Source organism: Equus caballus, chromosome 10, assembly GCF_041296265.1.
Source record: "Equus caballus isolate H_3958 breed thoroughbred chromosome 10, TB-T2T, whole genome shotgun sequence".
NCBI lineage: Eukaryota > Metazoa > Chordata > Mammalia > Perissodactyla > Equidae > Equus > Equus caballus.
The window spans coordinates 89,932,875-89,953,129 of NC_091693.1; the positions used below are offsets into that span (position 1 = coordinate 89,932,875).

General features: G+C 44.0%; 1 protein-coding gene across 1 annotated transcript; it reads right to left on the minus strand.

Moving 5' to 3' along the window:
- Window positions 1-151: 151 nt before the first annotated feature.
- Window positions 152-19,705, minus strand: IL22RA2 (interleukin 22 receptor subunit alpha 2). The gene is made up of 5 exons (XM_001503573.6): window positions 19,551-19,705; window positions 16,076-16,211; window positions 13,324-13,502; window positions 1,756-1,925; window positions 152-546 (listed from the first exon to the last, which is right to left on the minus strand). The coding sequence occupies exons 1-5, from the start codon at window positions 19,609-19,611 to the stop codon at window positions 397-399; spliced, it is 696 nt and encodes a 231-aa protein (XP_001503623.3). The 5' UTR covers window positions 19,612-19,705; the 3' UTR covers window positions 152-396.
- Window positions 19,706-20,255: the final 550 nt, after the last annotated feature.

The window sequence follows — 20,255 nt, forward strand, 5'->3', positions numbered from 1 at the left end:
GATTGCTTGTCTGGAATGCTATTTTAAAAGGTGATTTCAACGACATTTTGTTAAACGCCTGTTACTCCTTGGCTCTCCGATTTTTATTTAGCTGTCTTAGCAGAATGGAGATTGTTGTTAGGGGTGTTACGCTCAGAAATAAAGTTCCGTATTTCACAGAGCCCTTTATTGTCTGACTCTTCTTTAAATTCGAATGTATTTTGGGGGGTGTTGCTTAAATTTAGTTCACAAATAGCATCTAAAGGAAGGAAGAAAGGATGAGCAAAGAGCCCCAAAGTGTCATGGTGAGCACTTCTTTAAGAAAATGGAGAACCATCTTCAAGGAGATCCTGCGAGCACCAGCCATTCAGTGCGCAGAGAGCTGCGACGTCCACACGGCGAGCCCTCCACACCGCTTCAGGGAATGGTTACACATCTCTCCTCACTCCTCTGACTCCTCCTGTCTAACTCAGGCCGGTAGATTTCAGCCACCACGCAGTAAACAGCATGCGGTGCGAGAGCTTCAACCTCAATGACCCTGTGAGCTCCTTCATACACCTTTTGCTCCTAAACACAAGGGAAAAAAAGAGACCATACATGGTTTTCAGGAATTTCACTGATTTGCTCTATTTTTGATAAAATTAATAAGTTGTTCAAAGTCACAGTAGTAGATGGGCTGTGGAGTTTCTTCCCAGATGCGTCCCTAGAGTGGTGGACCCCAGCCTGACAAGGAGACGGGTCAGGTGGCTGTGGAGGTGCTACGTGAGGGCAGCTGATTGATTGACCAGCAGTCAGTCTCTGTCAAGAATTTGCACTGTGCAGCGAGGAGAATGGAGCAGATCTGGAGACAACTGTGGACATGTAACGTGTGACCCCAGAGAGACAGAGTGGCAGTCTTTAAGACTCACTGCTCCATTTCTCCTTCCAGTCGCTACAAAGCCTGGCAGCCCTGTATTTCCTGCTCTGGCGGTCCATAGGATTGCTTGTATTTCCTGATTAAACTCCTCCCTCCCCTCCACTTTCCTACTGGAACCAGTTTGACTGGCTTTCTCTTCCTTACAACCAAAGGAACCCTGTCTTAGATGGACACCAAAAAAGAACACTGAGGGGCCGGCCCACTCGCGTGGTGGTTAAGTTTGCAAGCTCCACCTCAATGGCCCGGGGGTTCACAGGTTCAGATCCCAAGTGCGGACATACACCCTGCTCATCAAGCCATGCTGTGGCGGCATCCCATATAAAGTAGAGGAAGATTGGCACAGATGTTAGCTCAGCAGCAATCTTCCTCAAGCAAAAGGAGGATGATTGGCAACAGATGTTAGCTCAGGGCCATCAGGGTCAATCTTCCTTACCAAAAAAAAAGTATTACTGAATTAACCACGAAACCAAGTTAAAGCACTGATAGTGGAGAAGAATATCACAGCAAAATTGGCACAAGCATATGATGCTGAGATCCAAAAGCTTCTTAAAATAAGGTGTGCGAAGTCCATAAAAATGAATATTGTGGCAATCAAACGGACTGAAACATTGTTAACACCAGTCTTTAGATATGCAGGGAAGAGGAAGTGGAGGCAAGCTGAGCGGCTGAAAGGAACAAACAGACACACAAGTTCTGATGGTGAAGCCGGCTCTGACGTCATCAGTGAGGGGAAGCGAGAAGGAATTGAGAAAAGATAAAGACCAGATAGAGTAGCAAGAGAGAGGGCATATATTATGGCTAAAATGTTACTTAAATGAACAAAAGAAGAAAATACTAAACATCTATTCATCTGAACTTACCTTTTCTAGTGAATTGCTAATTATGAAGACTCGGTATACTAGCTGGTAGTAATTATCCATTGATACACTGTTTCCTTTTTGGTCTCTATGTGGTAAATTTGGAGCATGGAGAATCACCAACAAAGAGCCATTTACTTGGGTTATGTTCATAACTGGAGGATCTATTTTCGCTGGAGAAAGAATAGGAAATTTTGACAAATCATTCAAAAAACGTAACATTTCACATGGACACATTATGCATAACAACGTCATCATTAAATTCAGAGATCTGGTAAAAATCATTGTGCAAAGATACTGCTGACACCTAAAATAGAAATACCTGAGAAGTTTCTTTCAAGATAATTTTTATCTGCAAAGACTGATAGATTCTGTTTCAGCTTTAAAAGGACATTTATCATCATTTCCATAGCCCACAGTGATTGTTTTGGAAAACAAAGTATAAAAAGTTATTTGGGCGGAGATCTTAGAGTAAGATGAATGTTTTGTAAGTCCTTAAAGATGTAAGATTTCAAAGCAGCTTTAAAACCATTTGAAGATTTGTTGCTATAAAATGAATTCAACAGGATTGTGTTATATACTATGAAAGGGCAGGGGAACGATCACGAGAGGGAGGTTTGCTTCTTGCGTTTCGGTATCAATAACCAGATCACTATTAACCAGGAAAGAAAATCGGATAAATTAATAGTCACTTTAATTTTCCCCAGATTAACTATTAGTAATTCTGGGTGGATTTGATTCTCTAATGGAGTCTATTGTTTTCTTGTTTGGTATTCATTGTATACTTTCAGCTTGTAGATTCATATCTTTTACAATTCTTGAAAATTAGCCACTTAGATAGATAGATAGATAGAGATAGATGGATATATATGCTTTTATGAAATTTCATTTCAACATCTGTTAGAATTTCTTGTTTGATTCTCCATATGTCTTGACTTCTCTTTTATTTTTCCATCTTTTTTCTCGGCAGGCCTTCTGCGTGGTTTCCTCAGACCGTCCTCCAGTCCACCGGTTTACTAGTCAGTCATGTTTAAAGTGATCTTTAACCCCCCAGATTAAATTTTTTTATTTCAATGACTATATTTTTTCTATTTCTATGAGCTCTATTTCGGTCTTTTTCAATCTATCTGGTCTTAAAAAGTAATATTTTTTCCTTTGATTATGTTCTTGTTCCCTCTGTTACATCTTTAAATTCGTTTATTTTATTATTTGCTTCGAATATTACAAACACATGACGTGCAGGTTGGGTCAGTGTTCGCTTCTTTCAAACTTGCTTGTGTTGATCTGGATCCTTGTGTTTTTATTGTGAGCACGTGTTTCAAGTTGATATTTTCTTTTTTGTTACTTTGGTTTGAATTTTTAAATTTTAAATAAACTTTTTATTGACCTATAAGATAGATACAGTCAAATAAATAAATCATAAGGATATGGCTAAACAAATCTTTACAAATGACCACTCCTGTATGGCCGCACCCAGATCAAGAGACATGACATCACTGGCATCCCAGAAACCTTCCGTTTCCTCCCGTTACTTAACCCAGAAGATAACGCCATTGTCCTGATCTCTATCGCCATGTGCAGTCATGCGTCTCTTCATGACAGGAATACAATCCGGTAACTGTGTCATTCGGCGATTTCATTGTTGTGCGAACATCACAGAGTGCACTTACACACACCTAGATGGTACGGCCCACTAGGCTACATGGTACTGATCTTATGGCACCACTGTCTATATTTGGTCCGTCATCAACTGAGATGTCCTTATGCAGCACAGACTGTACATTAGTTGTTGGAATCATACAATATACAATGTTTTTTAGTCTGGCTTCCTTCACTTTTATTTATAACTATAATTATGGGCTGAATTATGTCCTCTTCAAATTTATAAGTTGAAGTCCTAACCTCTAGTACCTCAGAATATGCTGGTATTTGCAGACAGGGCCTTAAAAGAAGTGATTAAGATAAAATGAAGACATCTGGGTGGTATGGGTGGCCCTAATCCAGGATGAATGGTGTCCTTATAAGAAGACACAGACATGTGCAATCACAGAGGGATGAACATGTGAGGACACAGTGAGAAGGCGGCCATGTACACGCCAAGGAGAGGCCTCAGAAGAAACCAACCCTGCTGACACCTTGATCTTGGACTTCCAGCCTCCAGAATGGATGGAAAATCAATTTCTGTTGTTTAAACGCCCAGTCTGTGGTATTCCTAGAAAACTACTATATATATGTTTTCCATGTTGTTCGTGTATCAGCAGTTTGTTCTTTTGATTGCTGTGTGGTGTTTAATTGTATGACTGTCAGAACTTACTCATTGTGTTATTCACAGACTAGTTTCTGGATACTACGAATGAAGTTGCTATGGAATTCTTGCACATAACACTTGGGAAACATGCATTTTGTTGGGAATATAACTAAGAGTGGCCTGGCTGTGTGACAGAGTTTATACATGTTTAGCTCTTATAGATCTTGCCCGTTCTCCACAGTGGATACACCAATGTATATCCCCTTCAGTATGAAAGCTCCCATTTTACACATTCTAACACTTGGCATTATTATTTTTGAAAATTTTAATTGTAGCCATTCTGGTAAGTGTGTGGTACCGATTCATTGTGTTTTTAAACTGCATTTCCCTGATGGAACATCATACGTTTGTTGGCTATTGGATATCCCCTTTCATGAAGAGCATGTTCAAGTCTTCGGCCACTTTTTAATTGGTTGTCTTCTCTTATTGATTTGTAAAAGCTCTCCATACATTCTGGGCAGTCTTTTATCAAATTACACATTGTAAATATTTTTCTCTCTGGGGCTTGCATTTTCATCGTTTTAATGGTATATTCTGATAAATAGTAGTTCTTGATTTTAGTGTAGTTCAATTTATCAGTTATTTCCTTCATCATTAGTACTTTTGGGAGTCTACCTTCCCCAGAGTCACGAAAATATTCTCTCATATTATCTTATAGAATAGCAGTGAGCAAACATTTTCTGTAAAGGGCCAGATAACAACCATTTTTAGGCTCTGTGGGCCATATACATCTCTGTTGTGATTACTCGACCATGCCACTGTAGTGGAAAGGATAGACAAAATGTAAACGAATGAGCTTGACTATGTTCCAATAAAATTTTATCTATGAAAACAGAAACAGGTCAAATTTGGCTCATGGGCTGTAGTTGCCGAGTTTTATTGTTTTCATCCAGCCAGACTTGATTCTGTAAATGGGTCAGGTAGGGGACCAAGATTTATTGTTTTCCCCATTGATCCAAGCTCATTGATTAAAAAGAACAGAGTTACTGAACTGCACCACGGATGTAGATCAGATGACCATACACGTGTTGTGTTGCTTCTGAACTCTGGTTTAAGGGCCTGACTTTGCTTCTGCAAGGTGTCCTGTGGCACCACCAACCTGGTACAACCTCAAGTTGGTGTTTTCTGAAACATGAAAGTTGCATATATTTGAATCTCAAACTTTGTGAATTTAGGAAACCCTTGATTGTTAAGAGTCAAGACTGAATACATCCTTCTTCGTTTCCTCTCTTCCATGCATGGAAGGGTTTTTCTGAGTCTGCTCTTTTATTGAGAGTGTAGTCCCTCGAGAGTCCAAGACTTTACAGGGCACTGGGTGTACCTTGTACGGGTACAGCTTTGTCTCCTGCCCCAGGTACGGCTTTTCTTTTATGTGACTCAGTGTTTAGACTTACTTCAAATGGTAGAAATTAGTTGAAGATAAATACTGGCAAGACTAAATACTATTGTGTATTTTTTTCACTAAAATATTTATATTTAAGCTGACTAATATTTGCCTTTTCTGGCCCAAGTTATGATAATTGAAGAATTTTCTTTTATCATATGCATATACAATCTTTGAATGTATCAATCCATTATCTTTGATTTTGATTGTTTAATGTGATATTTGATCCTGAATACAGATGACGTACATGGCCTAGACAGTGAGCCTGGCTGCAGACATCACAGGGGGCCTGGTGTGTGGTCTGTGACTCTGGGCTTTGTAACTGAGTGACCATTCCTGACCCAGTCAGTGGACTGTGATTGTGTTACACTGGCAGTTTAAGATTACTTGACCTACAGCACCATTTAACTGGTTGACTGCTCTCTCCTTGAAATATCCTCTTCCCATGGAATTCACGAATATAAGAGTCCACTGACTTCCTCCTATGTCTTTGTCTATTTCTTCTCAATGTCCTTTTAGGATTTATCTTCCCTACTTCGGCACCTTTTGTTGGGATTCCCTCAATACCTGGTCTTACTCAACACTCCCTCTCAGTCAATCCTCTCTCCAGGCAATTCTATCAATGCCCATTGTATTATATGCCAATGACTCACAATTTCTCTCTCATAGAGTTCTGAGTCTGTATAGCTAGTTCCTTTGGATGTCTGAAAACCATCTTAAACTCAGCGTACTCAAAATTGAGCTCATGATCTCAATTACTCAGAACCCCATCAGACTGGGCTTTTTCCATCAAACCCCATCAAAAACATTTCAGTGACTCGTCTAGTTGTGCAAGCCAGAAACTTAGAGGTCGTCTTTGACACATCCTTACCTCTATGTCCAACCTGTCACCAAGTCCTGCCAATCTTTCCTACCATATGTCCCTCCAGTGATCCATTCTCTATAGCCCTTTTCATGATCCTAATTCAAGCCAGGAGCTGTCTCCCTTAGACTATCACAGGAACCTGCCACCTCATTTACCTGTATGCAAACTACTCTTTTTCTGATCTGTACCTAGAGCCACAGTAGTCTTTTCAATACACAAATCTGATCATGCGGCCCCCTGATTTTTCTGGAGGAAGTCATAACTCCTTAACAGAAACTTCTCCTTCTCCATCTCCAGCTGCTCCTCGCTTCATGCTCATTCTGCCTGCTCGTCTTTGCCATGCAGCTGGCTCTCAGGCTCTTAGATCTGCCGTGCCTCCCCCTGCCTGGAATCTTCTACTCTACCCTCTTTGCCTAGTTAACCTCTTCAGACATCTTTAGATATCAGCTCAAGTGTCACTTCCCCAAGATGCTTTTCCTGACATCCCTATCAGGTCCCCTCTTGACTAGGCTCTCATAGCACTGGGCATCTCTTTTGTACCACCTGTCTTTGGTATCATCTTACGTTTGCTTGTGTGATTATGTCATTATTGTCTGTCTTCCTCATCAAACGGAAAGCTCTATGAAGAAAGCGACTTCTTGGTGTCTGCTGTGCCTGCTATCCCCCCTCAGGACCTAGTACAATGCCTGAAACAGAGTACATGCCTTACAAATGCTTGTTGAATGAATAAAGAGACACGGTGATGATTTAATCTGATCCCAACCCACTCCATTAGAAAATAGACCCACTCTGAAACTCCACAACTATTTTAATCCAAGAAATTCTGGGGTTAGATAATGCTGAAGTCTTACTGAGCCTCGAATGCTGTTTTTAACTTAAGAAGCTTTTCTTTTTTAAAAAAAAAATCTTTCTTTGTCTCTAGATAGACACCAGGACCTGGAATCTCTGAACCTAAGATAACCCCATGCTGCTCAGAAACAGGGCTCGGGTGAGTTGAGGCAGCCAGTTGGCTCATTGGCTCGTATCACAGACCCTAGGAAAGTATTGTCTGAATAACCCAGAAACCCGTTTTTCAAAACATGTTCTTCAAAAAGCCTCAGGGGGTCGGGCAGGAGAGGGCAGAGCTGGAGGGTGAGGAAGCAGCCAAGCTGGCAGGGCTCTGCATGACCACTTCAACAAGAGGAGCTCCAGTTCCAACTCTTTATACACTGGGTGTCTTATTCTACCCAAGAGGTCCTAGCACAAGGCTTTGTTAGTTTTGCTCTTTCTTTCTTTTTTTTTTGAGGAAGATTGGCCCTGAGCTAATATCTGTTGCCAATCTTCCTCTATTTTATACATGGGATGCTGCCATGGCATGGCTTGATGAGTGGGGTGTAGGTCCGTGCCCAGGATCTGAACCCATGAACCCCGGGTCGCAGAAGGAGAGCATGCAAACTCAACTACTATGCCACTGGGCCAGCCACTAGTTTTTTTCCAATGGGGATGGTCATATAGAAAGAACAGAACTCCTTAATAACTCAGCACTGCCTCAATTTAAATAGAACTGAGCCAAAAGCTCACCTCATCTCAGCCAGTGTCTCTGGCTGATCTCACCAGCTAGCCCAGGGGATCACACTCGAGAAGACTTCATTCGATGAATAAATTTGAACAAGACCCCATTTCAGGCTTGAGTAAAGTAATTAAACTGCTCTGCAAATACACCCCTCACTGGTGCATCCCAGCTTGGTCATGCAATCTCCTTTTCCTCAACTAGAGAATTGTTGGTGGAGTCTATTGGGCTTGAATCTCAAGTTATTCCCAGAAACAATGTGCTGGATCCCATGGATGGTTTGCTCAATTCCCAATCCACTCTCCTGCTAGTAGAAGAGTTGAAAGACTGAAAATGCCTTTTTCTAAACTCTATTGCATCTAGCATTTTGGACACGATCCACTTAGTTTGGATTTAGTTGGACACTGTACCAGTTGGAACGCGGGTGAGATGCGGGAGGCAAGTGAGGTAACAGTGCTCCGAGTCTTAAGATAAGTCTTCTCTCATCCTTCCCCATGGGGTAATCGGGAACCGGAGAAACGTTAGTGCAGGCCCTCTGGCCAACACTGGACCTTGATTCTGAGTGGATGGTAATCCTTGGGGACTCAGAATGCCACTGTGGGTTCTAGTCAGTCAGGTAATAAAAGAAAACTCAATGAGATAAACACAACAACTGACAGACCCCATTTCCATTTGGGTTCCCGGATTTGTGGCTTGAAAGTTGTTATGGAATGAAAGGCCAAGTGGAAGCCAGTGGAATTTCTCCTTTGGACAAAATGGAAGATGAAAAGTACTAATGTCTCCCTGGGGAAACTGCAAATTCGTGAACGCCAAACACCTCGAAGGATGCAGACGCAGTGAGATGTAGCACCTCCCCATTTAAGTCATTTATTTGAATTATTCTCCCCAAAAAGATTTGTTTTGAATAATAAAAGGGATAGTTGTAAATGTACTCAGGTGGTGACCACAGTGTAATTGCTTCAGTATTGTGTCTCGGTTTTGGAGCCAATCAACACAGCCTCTGATAGACAGCTATTGATTTGGAGAATGATATTTTTCTTTCCTTTGTCCAATAATTAGAAAGAGTCAGAACAGTTTCCTTTCATCAGCTTTCATTGTCACCCTGACTCTGTCACATGTAGTCTTGTCTTTGATCCTTGATCCATAGGACACCATGTTAGTCCACTAAATTGATCACATGACACTGATTGCACTTGGTGGCCTAAAGGATTACGCACTGTAGGTGCCTTAGTAAGACACATGGAAGCAGAATGTGGGAGTTAAGTTTCCTCTGGGTTCATTGAGACATTTCCTCCGAGTGAAAGACAGGTTGTTTATCTTTGCATCCCCTACTACTAAGAAAGATTCACTGGGCTTGTTGGGCCTCGCTGAATTTTGGAGGGAACACATACCACATTTAGTTGTGGCTACCCACTTGCAAAGTAATCCATAAGACTTTGACATTTGAGAGGAACCCAGACTAAGAGACAGATTCAGCCAGTCCATGCTGCAAACAAACAGCTCTGCCACTTGTCTTTTATGATCTGGAAGATCCAACAATCTTAACCATCTTCAAAACATCTACGGCAGCTCATGATGCCATGTAGAGACTGTGACAATTCCCGGCCCCTGGATTCTTGGAACAAAGTCATATCCTCTTTAACAAATAACTATTTTCCTTTTGAGAAAAGGCTCCAGACTTCCCTGTTACTGGCCCCTGATAGAAACTGAACACCTGACCTTGGGATATAAAGGAAACATGTGACCTGAGCTTCCTATTATCAGCTAGGTGTCCTCTGATACAGCAAGTCATAAAATGCACAGAAACCTGCCAACATTAAGTGGAAAAGGATTATATGAGTCCAGCCTCTAGCAGGTCTTACTGTGGAACTAATTTGCAAAAGTAGGTTGCTTATCCTCCCAGTGCAGCTTCACCTATTGTCTTATCATTCTTCTTCCCCTGTAGTTACGAGCTCTTGAGGAGTTCCCTGCGACCAGTTAACTTAGGGAGAAAAAATAAAGGAGGCTTGTTCCCAGAAGGCTCTGCATGATATGACAGCACTGGCCAGAAGTGGACTTCTGCAGCATTATATCCCACTCAGGTGGTGGCAGGAGGTCTGGAGAAGAGCTATATGGATGGACCCCTAAAAAAGTATTTCTATGTCCATGTGACTGCAAAGCAAAATGTACCTACCAAAAGGAAGCTCTTAAAAATCTAGGTGGATATGGAATTGCAAAGGACCCAGATTGCTAAAACAATCCTGAAAAATAAGAACAAAGTAGGAGGACTCACACTCCCCAATCTCAAAACTTGCTACAAAGCAACAGCAATCAAGACAGCATGGTTCTGGCACAAGGATAGACCTATAGATCAATGGAATTGAATCGAGAATCCATAAGTCCACAGGTCTATGGTCAACTGATTTTCAACAAAGTGCCAAGATGATTCAATGGGATAAGAACAGTCTTTTCAACAAATGATGCTGGGACAACTGGATAGCCATATACAAAAGAATGAGGTTGGACCCTTACCTCACACTATATACAAAAATGGACTAAAAATAGATCAAAGACCTAAATGTAAGAGCTAAAACTATACATCTTTTAGAAGAAAACTTAGGGTTTTAAACCTTCATATCCTTGGATTTGGCAAAGGATTTTTAGAAATGACACCAAAAGCGTGAGCAACAAGAGAACAAATAGATAGATTGGACTTCATCAAAGTTAAAAACTTTTGTGCTTCAAGTGACCGTCAAGAAAGTGAAAAGACAAGCCACAGAATGGGAGAAAATGTTTTAAAATCATATATCTGATAACGGACTGGTATAAAGAATTCTTACAACTCAACAATAAAAAGGCAAATAATCCAATTTAAAAATGGGCAAAGGATCTGAATAGACAGTTCTCCAAGGGAGATACATAAATGGCCAATAAACACATGAAAAGAGGCTCAACTCTATTAATCATCAGGGAAATGCAAATCAAAACCACATGAGATACCACTTCATACCCACTAGGACAGCTATAATAAAAAAGTCAGGTAAGTGTTGTCCAGGGTGTGGAGACATCAGAACACTCATCCACTGCTGGTGGGAACACAACATGGTGCAGCTGCTTTGAAAAACAGCCTGCGCTTCCTCAAATGGTTAAACATAGAGTTATCACGTGACCCAGTGATTCCACTCCTAGGTATAGACCCAAGAGAAAGAAATAAAAACATACGTCTACGCAAAAACTTGGCCACGAATGTTATAGGAGCACTAGACATAATAGCCAAAAGGTGAAAACTACTCAAATGTCCATCAGCTGATGGATGGACAGACAAAATGCGGTCTATCCGCACAATTTAGCCACAAAAAAGAATGAAGTACTGACACACGCTGCAACGTGGATGGACCTTGAACACGTTACATTAAATGAAAGAAGCCAGTCACAGAGGGTCACATGTTATATGATCTCATTCGTGTGAAACGTCAAGAACAGGAAACCATAGATAGAGAAAGTAGACTGGAGGTTGCCTAGGGCTGGAGGAGTGAGGGATGAGGATGAGGCAAGGGTGTGGAGTTTTTTTGAGGTGATGAAAATATTCTGACTGTGAGTGATGGTTGTATATATCTGTGAACATACCAAAAACCATCGATTGTGCACATTATATGGGGGATTGTAAGGGGTGTGAATTATATCTCAATATAGCTGTTTAAAAAGATCGAGGTGGAGACAGTGAAAACCTCTTTCTCCAGTGTCCCACTCCTGCTGGACAGGCTCATGAACAAACTGGCTGTGTGAATGGGATGGAGGCTACGTATGGACTCGACAATACAGGCTTTCTTCTGCCAAAGCCGGACGGACACCGCTGAGCGTCCAGCTCCCCAGCCAGGAGGACCACTGCCGAAGCACTAGCAGTGGGTTCATTTCATGCAGGGATTTTTTTATGCACATTTTTTTATCCCTTCCAACAGGGAGGGGACAAGAGACTCTGAAGCAGACACTTTTCTGGTTATGGATTTGTCTTCGCTGCTTCAACGCTTTAACCACTGTCCCCCTGGCAGCCCCCCGCATGGATGTAGTGAACGCCTTGTTCATGGGAACGGCACCCCAACGCACATTGCTTATGACAGAAGAACTAAGTTAGTGTGGGAGGAGTGAAGTAAACTCTCAGACCCACAGGAATAGTTGGCCTTACCAGATAGCCCATCGCTCAAAACCCTGGCCTTACAGGAAGGTAACGTGGATAACTGAAAACTCCGTTTGAGAGACAACATCTTGTGAGGTGGTATGTGAATTGGTGCTCTAATCTGTGACCAATAAATGGTGCTATGTCTTCCATAGACAGAATTCACTGGTCTAGGATACAAGAAGTGGAATGGAGTCCTAGTGAGTGACTCATGAGTGGTTTGTTCTCCATATACTCGATCCTTAATTCTTCTGGGTTATAAGGACAATGGTTTCAAAGAACTGGGAGTCGCCCTCCTGACTGTAGGCAACTCTCCATGCCGTTCAGCCAACAGGGGACAGCGAAGGCCCTGTGTTGTCTAGGGCGATTGGTTCTGACCGCCAAGGGGAAATAAAGTCATTACACACACAGTGGGGTCAGGTGGGGGGTTAAGCTTGGCATCCTCTCGGCGGCCTCCTAGAACTCCTGTTAACGTACGATTATGTCAAGCTGATACAGGAAAGACGAAAAGGACTCCAACTCCTCAAGAGTGAAGAGCTGAGGTGCTGGCTGGAAAGAAGGTGAGCACTGAGTTAACAAGGAGGGAAGCAGTTATAAATTAACTTCAGCCTCAGGACGGGTTGCAGTTATGAGGATTGCAGTAAATACTCATATTTTCTTTCTTGTTTTGTTATCCGTATCTTTGTACGTATACATTAAATACTTTTTTTCTCTTTCTCTTTTGTCTACTATTTTCTATAAGGTCTGTCGGTAATTGTTTATTTTATAATTTACCTTTTAGGTTATAATATATTTTTCTGGGATTATGACTAAACTAGAAGAAGAAAATACATCATTGAGAAATGGATATGAGAGAGCACTTTTGGTCTCCCCTTTTGGGGGAGGTGACTAAAAGTCTTAATTTCCTCAACAGAAGATTATTCTAATGAGCATTTTTCGGAACTTAATCCTCATGCTTAGGAAGGGACTAGGGCGATGTGACTCCTTTTCTGCTGTCTAAACAGACTTCTTTCTTCCAGGAGGTAATAACCTGGCAGTGGGATAGTGCCAGCTCTGCAGTCAGATGCAGCAGAATTTGAATCCCGACCCGGGTTATGAAGCCTGTGAGCCTGGGCACCTGCTAGAGCCCCCACCTTGATTCCCTGGGCTGCGTAGTGGGGGTGGGGAAAACCATCCTCTAGAGCTGTTTGGAGAATTAGCCCAAATGAGATGAAGCCGTGGACCTCCGCAAGGCACGGGGCCCGGGGGCTGCCACACTCCCTGAGGACTATGCAAGCGCAGGAAAGAATGCAAAGAAATGCATGGAACTCACTTTCCCACCAGGGAATGAACCGCCGCGTCATGGTCCAGCCAGAGTGGATCCCGGCCGAGGCCGTCTTCACCCTCCCGTAATAAGGCTCCTGGATCGCTGACGTTTCGTTGGTAAGGTCACAAAAGAACTCTTGAATACCCCAGCAAGTCTCCTTGTTTGTCCATTGTCTCTGTCCGTACCTACAGAAGTGAAAAGGCAAGAGCTGAGTTTCTTTTTTCCACTGGAGTCTTCAGTTTTTCAGTCTATTAATTTTTTAGAAATTATATTGAAATGTGTCCTCCAATACTGGTACCACTGTGAAAGCTTATGGCTACTCTTCAGTATCTTTCAAAAAAATTTCTTCTTAACCAAAGTGCTATCTCACTGAAAGATTAACTCGAGCCTGACACCTGCTGCATCACCAGCAAAGGGGTTTGGGTTTTTAACATTTAGTGAGTTTTTCCTCTGGGGTGTGGACGTCTTCCCTTTTTGAGTACTAGCTCTCCACATCCTTAATGCTTCTGAGGTTTCACCCCTTTGTGGTTTTCTTCACTTCTCATCAGCTTGCTGTTGAGTAATGCAGCTGATTCTGAGAACTTGCAACAACCTTTCATCTCAGGTGATGCTTACTCAACACATCTGGTCAAGCTCTTCTCTGAATGGAGGGGGGTGGTGGTGAGGGCTTTACAAGAAGTCCTGTAATCAGGGGCTGGGGTGGGGAGGAGATCCCATAAAGAAGGCAGAGAGCCGAAGAGGCAGATAGATGACCCAGCCTAAGGCAATGGGATGGTGTGACAGCAACAGGGAAGATTAACCCTTCAGAACACGCAACAAGATGGTGGCGGGAACAGCGGCAATTAGAGGCTGGGAGAAAGGCTTCCAAAATATTTGTTGAAGGACTTGAAATATGACTTTGTAGGCATATAATGAGGGATATCGCTGCTGTCTGCAATCTGTAAACTGTGTGGTGGCAGCGGTTCCACTATATCAGAAGGTACCGTTAAAGCAGAACCAACAATATATATTGAGTGCAATTTAATGCTTTTTAATTGTTATTTATTGACAAGACACTGTCTTTGCTAGCTGAATTTAGCTATAATGACTGGCTTCTCTTTTAGTGTGCTATGTTGGTTTTTGTCCTATCCCAAATGGCACAGATATTAACAGTAGACCCACGTGAACTGGGTAGAACCAAAGGGAAAGATTTCAAAAATACGAATCTGCATTGTGCTGTTGAAAATACCATCTAGATAGGAATGGACCCAGGAATTCTGAATTTTATACAAGTCTGGAGGCCCTCTTTAAGAAAAAGAATTACATGGGCCAGCCCCGGGGCCCAGTGGTTAAGTTTGCGCGCTCTGCTTTGGGGGCCCAGGGTTTCGCCAGCTCGGATCCTGGGCAAGGACGCGACACCGCTCATCAAGCCATGCTGAGGCGGCATCCCACATGCCACGACTAGAAGGACCCACAACTGAAAATATGTAACTATGTAGCAGGGGGCTTTGGGAGAAAAAGGAAAAATAAAAAAAATCTTAAAAAAAAAAAGAAAATGAATTACAAATATGAAATTCTTCCAGGGGACCCTGAAGTTTAATCTTCACTAGTTTCAGGGTAAAACAACTTCTAACCCACTTTTTGCGTTGGACCACAAATAGGCCCACTTTGGAGCTGTGTATGCTGCCTAAGAGGGAAGAATGAAAGTAGCACCAACCCCTACCCCCATGTTCAGCAACATCTCCAGCTCTGCACAAATCTGCGTTGAGCATGGAGAAATCTTTCTTGTAAAGATTTGTAGCTTTTAGAGTTGCCACACAAACTGTGTTGAGGAAAGCAGCAGACTAAAGACTGAGAAACCTCTGTGGGACAGGTCCTGCTGAAGGTGGCAAGAGGTTAATGGATGCGAAAATCTGACCTTGGACCTCCCCCGACGCTGGAGAGACGTGGATGAAGTTATGAAATAAAAATTGCTATTTTGGTCCACAGCTGCATCTGATTTTCTGAATTTCTAATGAAAAACCCTGAAAGCTGAACTGCACTATCTCCTCTCTCAGGCTCAGCCGCATTTCAAACTGTGTAAGAGAAGGAAGAGCCTCAGAAAACCCCAGGAAACATCTGAGCTGGAAAACGTGCCGCTCACAAATCAGGAGCTTCTGTTTCCTGGCCTGGATGGAGGAAAGGAGTTGATTATATCTGAGTCCTGGCAACAATGCTCCAGAACTCGCCTGAAGCTCCCTCGAGAGGAACATAAGGCAGCACGTTCTCCTGTGTGTTCAGGCTTACAAGAGACTTTAGTTTTTGAAAGGAATTTTCTAAATAGTAAGCCAACCCTAAAATAAAGGCTTTTAAATTAAAAATGCCTTTTACATATTCATCTCCATGTGTCCCACAACTTCTTTGTCAACTATCAATAGTGTCGACTTAATTGCGTCCCTACTATGTGCTGAACAATTCGCTTCCAACATTCATTCAGCAAATATGTTTTGAGAGCCCCCCCACATGCCAGCCTCCCTGTGGAGCCGAAGGCTGAGCTCGCGCGGTCTCGTGCCGGGTCTCTGGGGGTGAAGCCTGTCCCCCAGCAGACTGCACATCGTTGTGCTTTTTCTGTCACCAGGCAGCGTTCAGGGGAGACAAGATGCTTTGGTCCCTTCTTCTGCTGCTTCTCAACCCCTCTGACACTTCTGAGAAAAGCTCAGATCCTAACGCTCCATTGCATTCTAGAACATGTTATCCCGGGGGCCATCTCTGCCAGCTGGAAAAAACTCAAATTACTTACATTTTATACTGCACAAAATAGAGGCTGCTGTTGCCGGTGCAAGCCCTCCCAGGGCGCCAGTGCAAAACGTTGTGAAAATTTCGGGACTGGAAATGTACTCTCTGTGGCTTCAGAGACGCGTGGTCTGGCTGAGTTTCTACAACAGGAAGAGAAGGAGAAACATGAGCTTTATGCAGGCACTGCTGTCATGAGCAGTAGTTTTTCCTGTCGTATTTGCGTCAGGAGTCCCAAAAGTGATTGCTGCAAGTGCAGATGGCGGACGTGGAGCCCAGGGACCAACATCTCGAGTCTTAAATGTGCTGATCTTGATGCATGCTGAGGTTTCAGAGCAACTGTGTTCAAGACTATAAGAACATAAGTGATGGCCTCCCACCCCATCCCCAAGCTGTAGAGGGAATAAACAGAAGGGAGAGATATTGTCCTTGGTCCCTTCCCCAGTGGTGATGGAAGGGAGCCACTGAGATGAAGGGCCCATGCCAAGGATGCTCGCCCACCCTCCCAGGAGCCCGAAATGACAGCTACTTGGAAGCAAAATTTTCCCCAAGATCAGTTTTGGCTCCAGGACCTCAGCCCAGACTCGGTGGGATCCTCCTTTCTCGGTTCGTGCTCAGTCTCTGGGTCCTGCCCCATTCTCCTCCTCCTCTCCCAGACAACCGGGCTTTGTTCCACTTGGGTCAGCCTTTGCTGTCCATTCCCAAACAGCTGTGCTCACCTGCCTGCACCCTGGCTCCAAAGCCCCACACAACTGCTCAGATGCCCTGGTCTTCGTATGGAGGGAGACCGCCCACGACCCTGCCCTGCGACCTGGTGTTTCTGGGAAGAGTCTAGGCAGTAATCATGGTGGGAAAGGGGACACTTCACACCTGTGTGGCCTGTGCTTTCTTCCTCAGACCATGCTACATGGGTGGCCCAGTCTCACCTGCATTTAGGCCCAGGGAGGCAAGACAGCTTTGACAAAATTCTACTGTAGATTCTGAAGAAAACAGTAATATGTCACCCCAAAATATACCTCTGTGACATAAAAATTGTTTGAGCTGATAGCAATTAAGGAGCAGCAAGTGCAGGAAGAGTTCTCTCTACCTTCCGTCTTTGTGCGTAAAGGCAGGACATAGATTCTCCTTTTACTGCAGACAGACTCTTATCAGCCCAGAGACAGCAGCTCACAAACCTTCCTCGCTTCGGCGCTTCCTCTGGGATATTTTTACCTTCCCACAGTTTACCTCCCTCGGAAGCCGAGAACTGCTTCCCTTGTCCTGCCCTGTCCCTACAGATGTGTGGTTCTTGGTTGAAGATGCTGTCTGAGCTGGAATTCCAAGCCACCACTTTGAGTTATTCTTGGATTAGGTCTTTCCCTCGTGATGTGAGCTGCACGCGTTAACAGACTGTTTTTCTCTTGTTAATCTGCCCTTTTGTTGAAGAGTCCCCAACTGAAAACCCAAGACGGGCAGAGGCGAAGCTTTGCCTCCCAACAGGTCTGAAGTTTCTGATGAGGGATGGGAAGTTGGGCAGAGGCGGAGGCAGGAAGCCCACCCTCTGTCTCTTCCCTGACCTCGTCTTCTGCCACCTCCTCCTGGCTTCTCCAGAGAGGCCTCTTTCCCTGGTCCACCATGCTGGGGGTGCTCCCACCCAAGGGTCTCAGCTTTGGCCCTTCCGTTTCCCTGGAATATTCGTCCCTGGGTTTCCACATGCCTCATCTCTCCACCTCCTTCAAGGCTTTGCTCAAATATCATTGGGATGGAAGAAAATACTCCTAAACCCATAATCTTAGCTCTGAACATTCAAGATTTGTTATGTTCTAATGAATGGGACTGTTGCCTTAAATATTTATTTTTACCAGCCAAATAATGTTAATACTGTTATTAGTTTGTTTTTAGTTTAATGTTTTGGACCTCTTTCAGTGCACCAAATGGTGGTGTGCACTTTAAAAGTCTGCCACCATTGACTTTGCTCACCGAATTACTACCTAATCAATCATATTTAGTACATAAAACTTCCGGAAGTTTTCAGGAGATGACAGGCACAGTTTCCTGGAGACTCTGCCTAGAGTTGATTTTATCCTGAAGATGGGTGGCTCGGCGCCCTTATCTCATCTGTCTATGCATTTCTTCTGTCGCTTTTGTGACTCCACCACACTACCACCATCAACCACAATAGCAAATGACTCTGATCCAGACGTGGTGGGGTTTCACCTGCATCAACTCACTCAGTCTGTCCAGCTCCTCTGTTGAAAAGGTACTATCGTCACCTTCCTCTTACCAACCAAAAAGCTAAGCCTTGACGAGGTGGGGGAACTCCCACAGCAGCAAACGGTGAAGCTGATTCTGTACCCAGGCAGTTTGACTCCAGACCCTGCCTCTCACCTCCCACAGACGACCAAGTGCAAAGTCTGGGAGAGGGAGCGCACGGAGGAGCAGAGCAGTGAGAGGCTGAAGGATGCTCTTCCTCCTCCTCCTTCTTCCCTTTACCCTCCTCCTCCTCCTGGCTGCATGCATCTATCATGGAACGCACATGAACATTAAGCACATGTGAGGCACTGTGCTCAAAGCTTTCCGTTACCTCATTCTCCCAACCGCGGATAAGATAGGCATTGTTGTTAGTGCGTTGCACAGATGGGGAAGCCGAGAGCTGAAGAAGTTGCGAATCTTGCCCCAGGTTACAGGCCCGGTAAGAAGCAGAGCCAGGATCACTTTGTAGCTCTTGAATTCCTGCCCTGTTTTGCCGAGTGAGTCCTTGGTCTTCCCGTCTCAAATCCACACCTTCTGGGAGATGGAGGCTGCCTCGTTTCTGTGTTATCAGTCCCTGGGCGCCCGTCCAGTCTCGGGAGAGCTGCTTGAAGCCCCCACGCTGAAGGCACGCACCAGTAACCTGGGGTTCCAAGGCCTTGCTCAGAGGAGTGGCGTGATAAGACGCTTTCTGCTCTTGAAGAGTTCTCCGTGAAGACCAACGGCAGATTCTCACGTGTTGTTTACGATCCATTCTGTGCCGGGCACTGCCCTCAGACTTGGCACGTATTAACTCATTTAACCCTCAAGTGACCCACCATTCCCACTCTGCAGATGAGGAAACTGAGGCACGGGCATGAAGTCGGTTGCCCAAGGTCCCCGAGATAATAAACGGCAGAGTTGAAATCCAGACTCACAGCCTGGCTTAGGAGTCTGTGCTGGGAACTGCTGTGCTGTCGTGTTCCTGGGAGGCCAAAGAGAGGCTCAGGAGACGGAGAGGTGGATGTGCGCCTGGCGTGGGTGGAGTTCCCTGCACCCACTAGCCGGCCTCCCCTCTAGTAGCTACTCACTAAGCCCCTCGGAGTTGCTCAGGCTGCAAACAGAAACCGCCCCTGGGTCTGCTGTATCATTTCATGACAGAAGACGTGGAAATTTTTGCAAAGCCCGGAAAAGCGCCAGTGGCATTTCAGACAGTCGCTGGAGCAGGCTCAGATGACAAGGCTGTGAGCAATTAAAAGAAAAGAAGCACTTACCTGCCACACGAGTCAGGGAGAGACCGATGAGGAAGCCTAGGAAGGCGTGTGGAGGCATCATGGCTGGGCTGCGACTGCCAGGCGAGCGGTGTCCCTCAGTGACAGAAGAGGAAGCCAGAATCCTCACGCTGCACGTCCCCTCCCGGGTCCAACCATGGTTCCTTGAAGCAACGAAACCTCATTTTGTTAATACGTTATTTTATTATTTTAGAGGAATCATAAAAGTGTAAGGATCACTTGAAAAAACATTAAGCCACTCTGATGTGGAAACTCATTTTTGGGGGACGGGTCTTCTTTTTTAAAAATTTTTTTTATTGTGGTCTAAATAGTTTATAACATTGTGAAATTTCAGTTGTACTTTAATATTTGTCAAACACCATATAAATGTGATCCTGCCCCCTTGTGCCCACCCTCCCCTTCCCCTGGTAACCACTAATCTGTTCTCTTTGTCTATGTGTTTGTTTATCTTACACATATGAGTGAAATCGTGTGGTGCTTGTCTTTCTCTGTCTGGCTTATTTCACTTAACATGATGCCCTTAAGTTCCATCCATGTGGTTGCAAATGGGACGATTTTCTCTTTTTTATGGCTGAGTAGAATTCCATTGTATATTTATACCACGTCTTCTTTATCCACTCCTCAGTTGTTGGGCATTTGGGTTGCCTCCACGTCTTGGCTATAGTGTATAGTGCTGCAGTGAACACA

What these genes read in the sequence shown, in the direction of transcription:
- IL22RA2 (XM_001503573.6), bottom strand. Translation starts at nt 19,611, where the DNA reads ATGATGCCTCCACACGCCTTCCTAGGCTTCCTCATCGGTCTCTCCCTG. An exon ending in TATTTTGTGCAGTATAAAAT is followed by an intron (nt 13,503 to 16,075) that starts GTAAGTAATTTG and finishes TCACTTCTGTAG; the next exon opens with GTACGGACAGAGACAATGGA. An exon ending in TTAGCAATTCACTAGAAAAG is followed by an intron (nt 547 to 1,755) that starts GTAAGTTCAGAT and finishes CCTTGTGTTTAG; the next exon opens with GAGCAAAAGGTGTATGAAGG.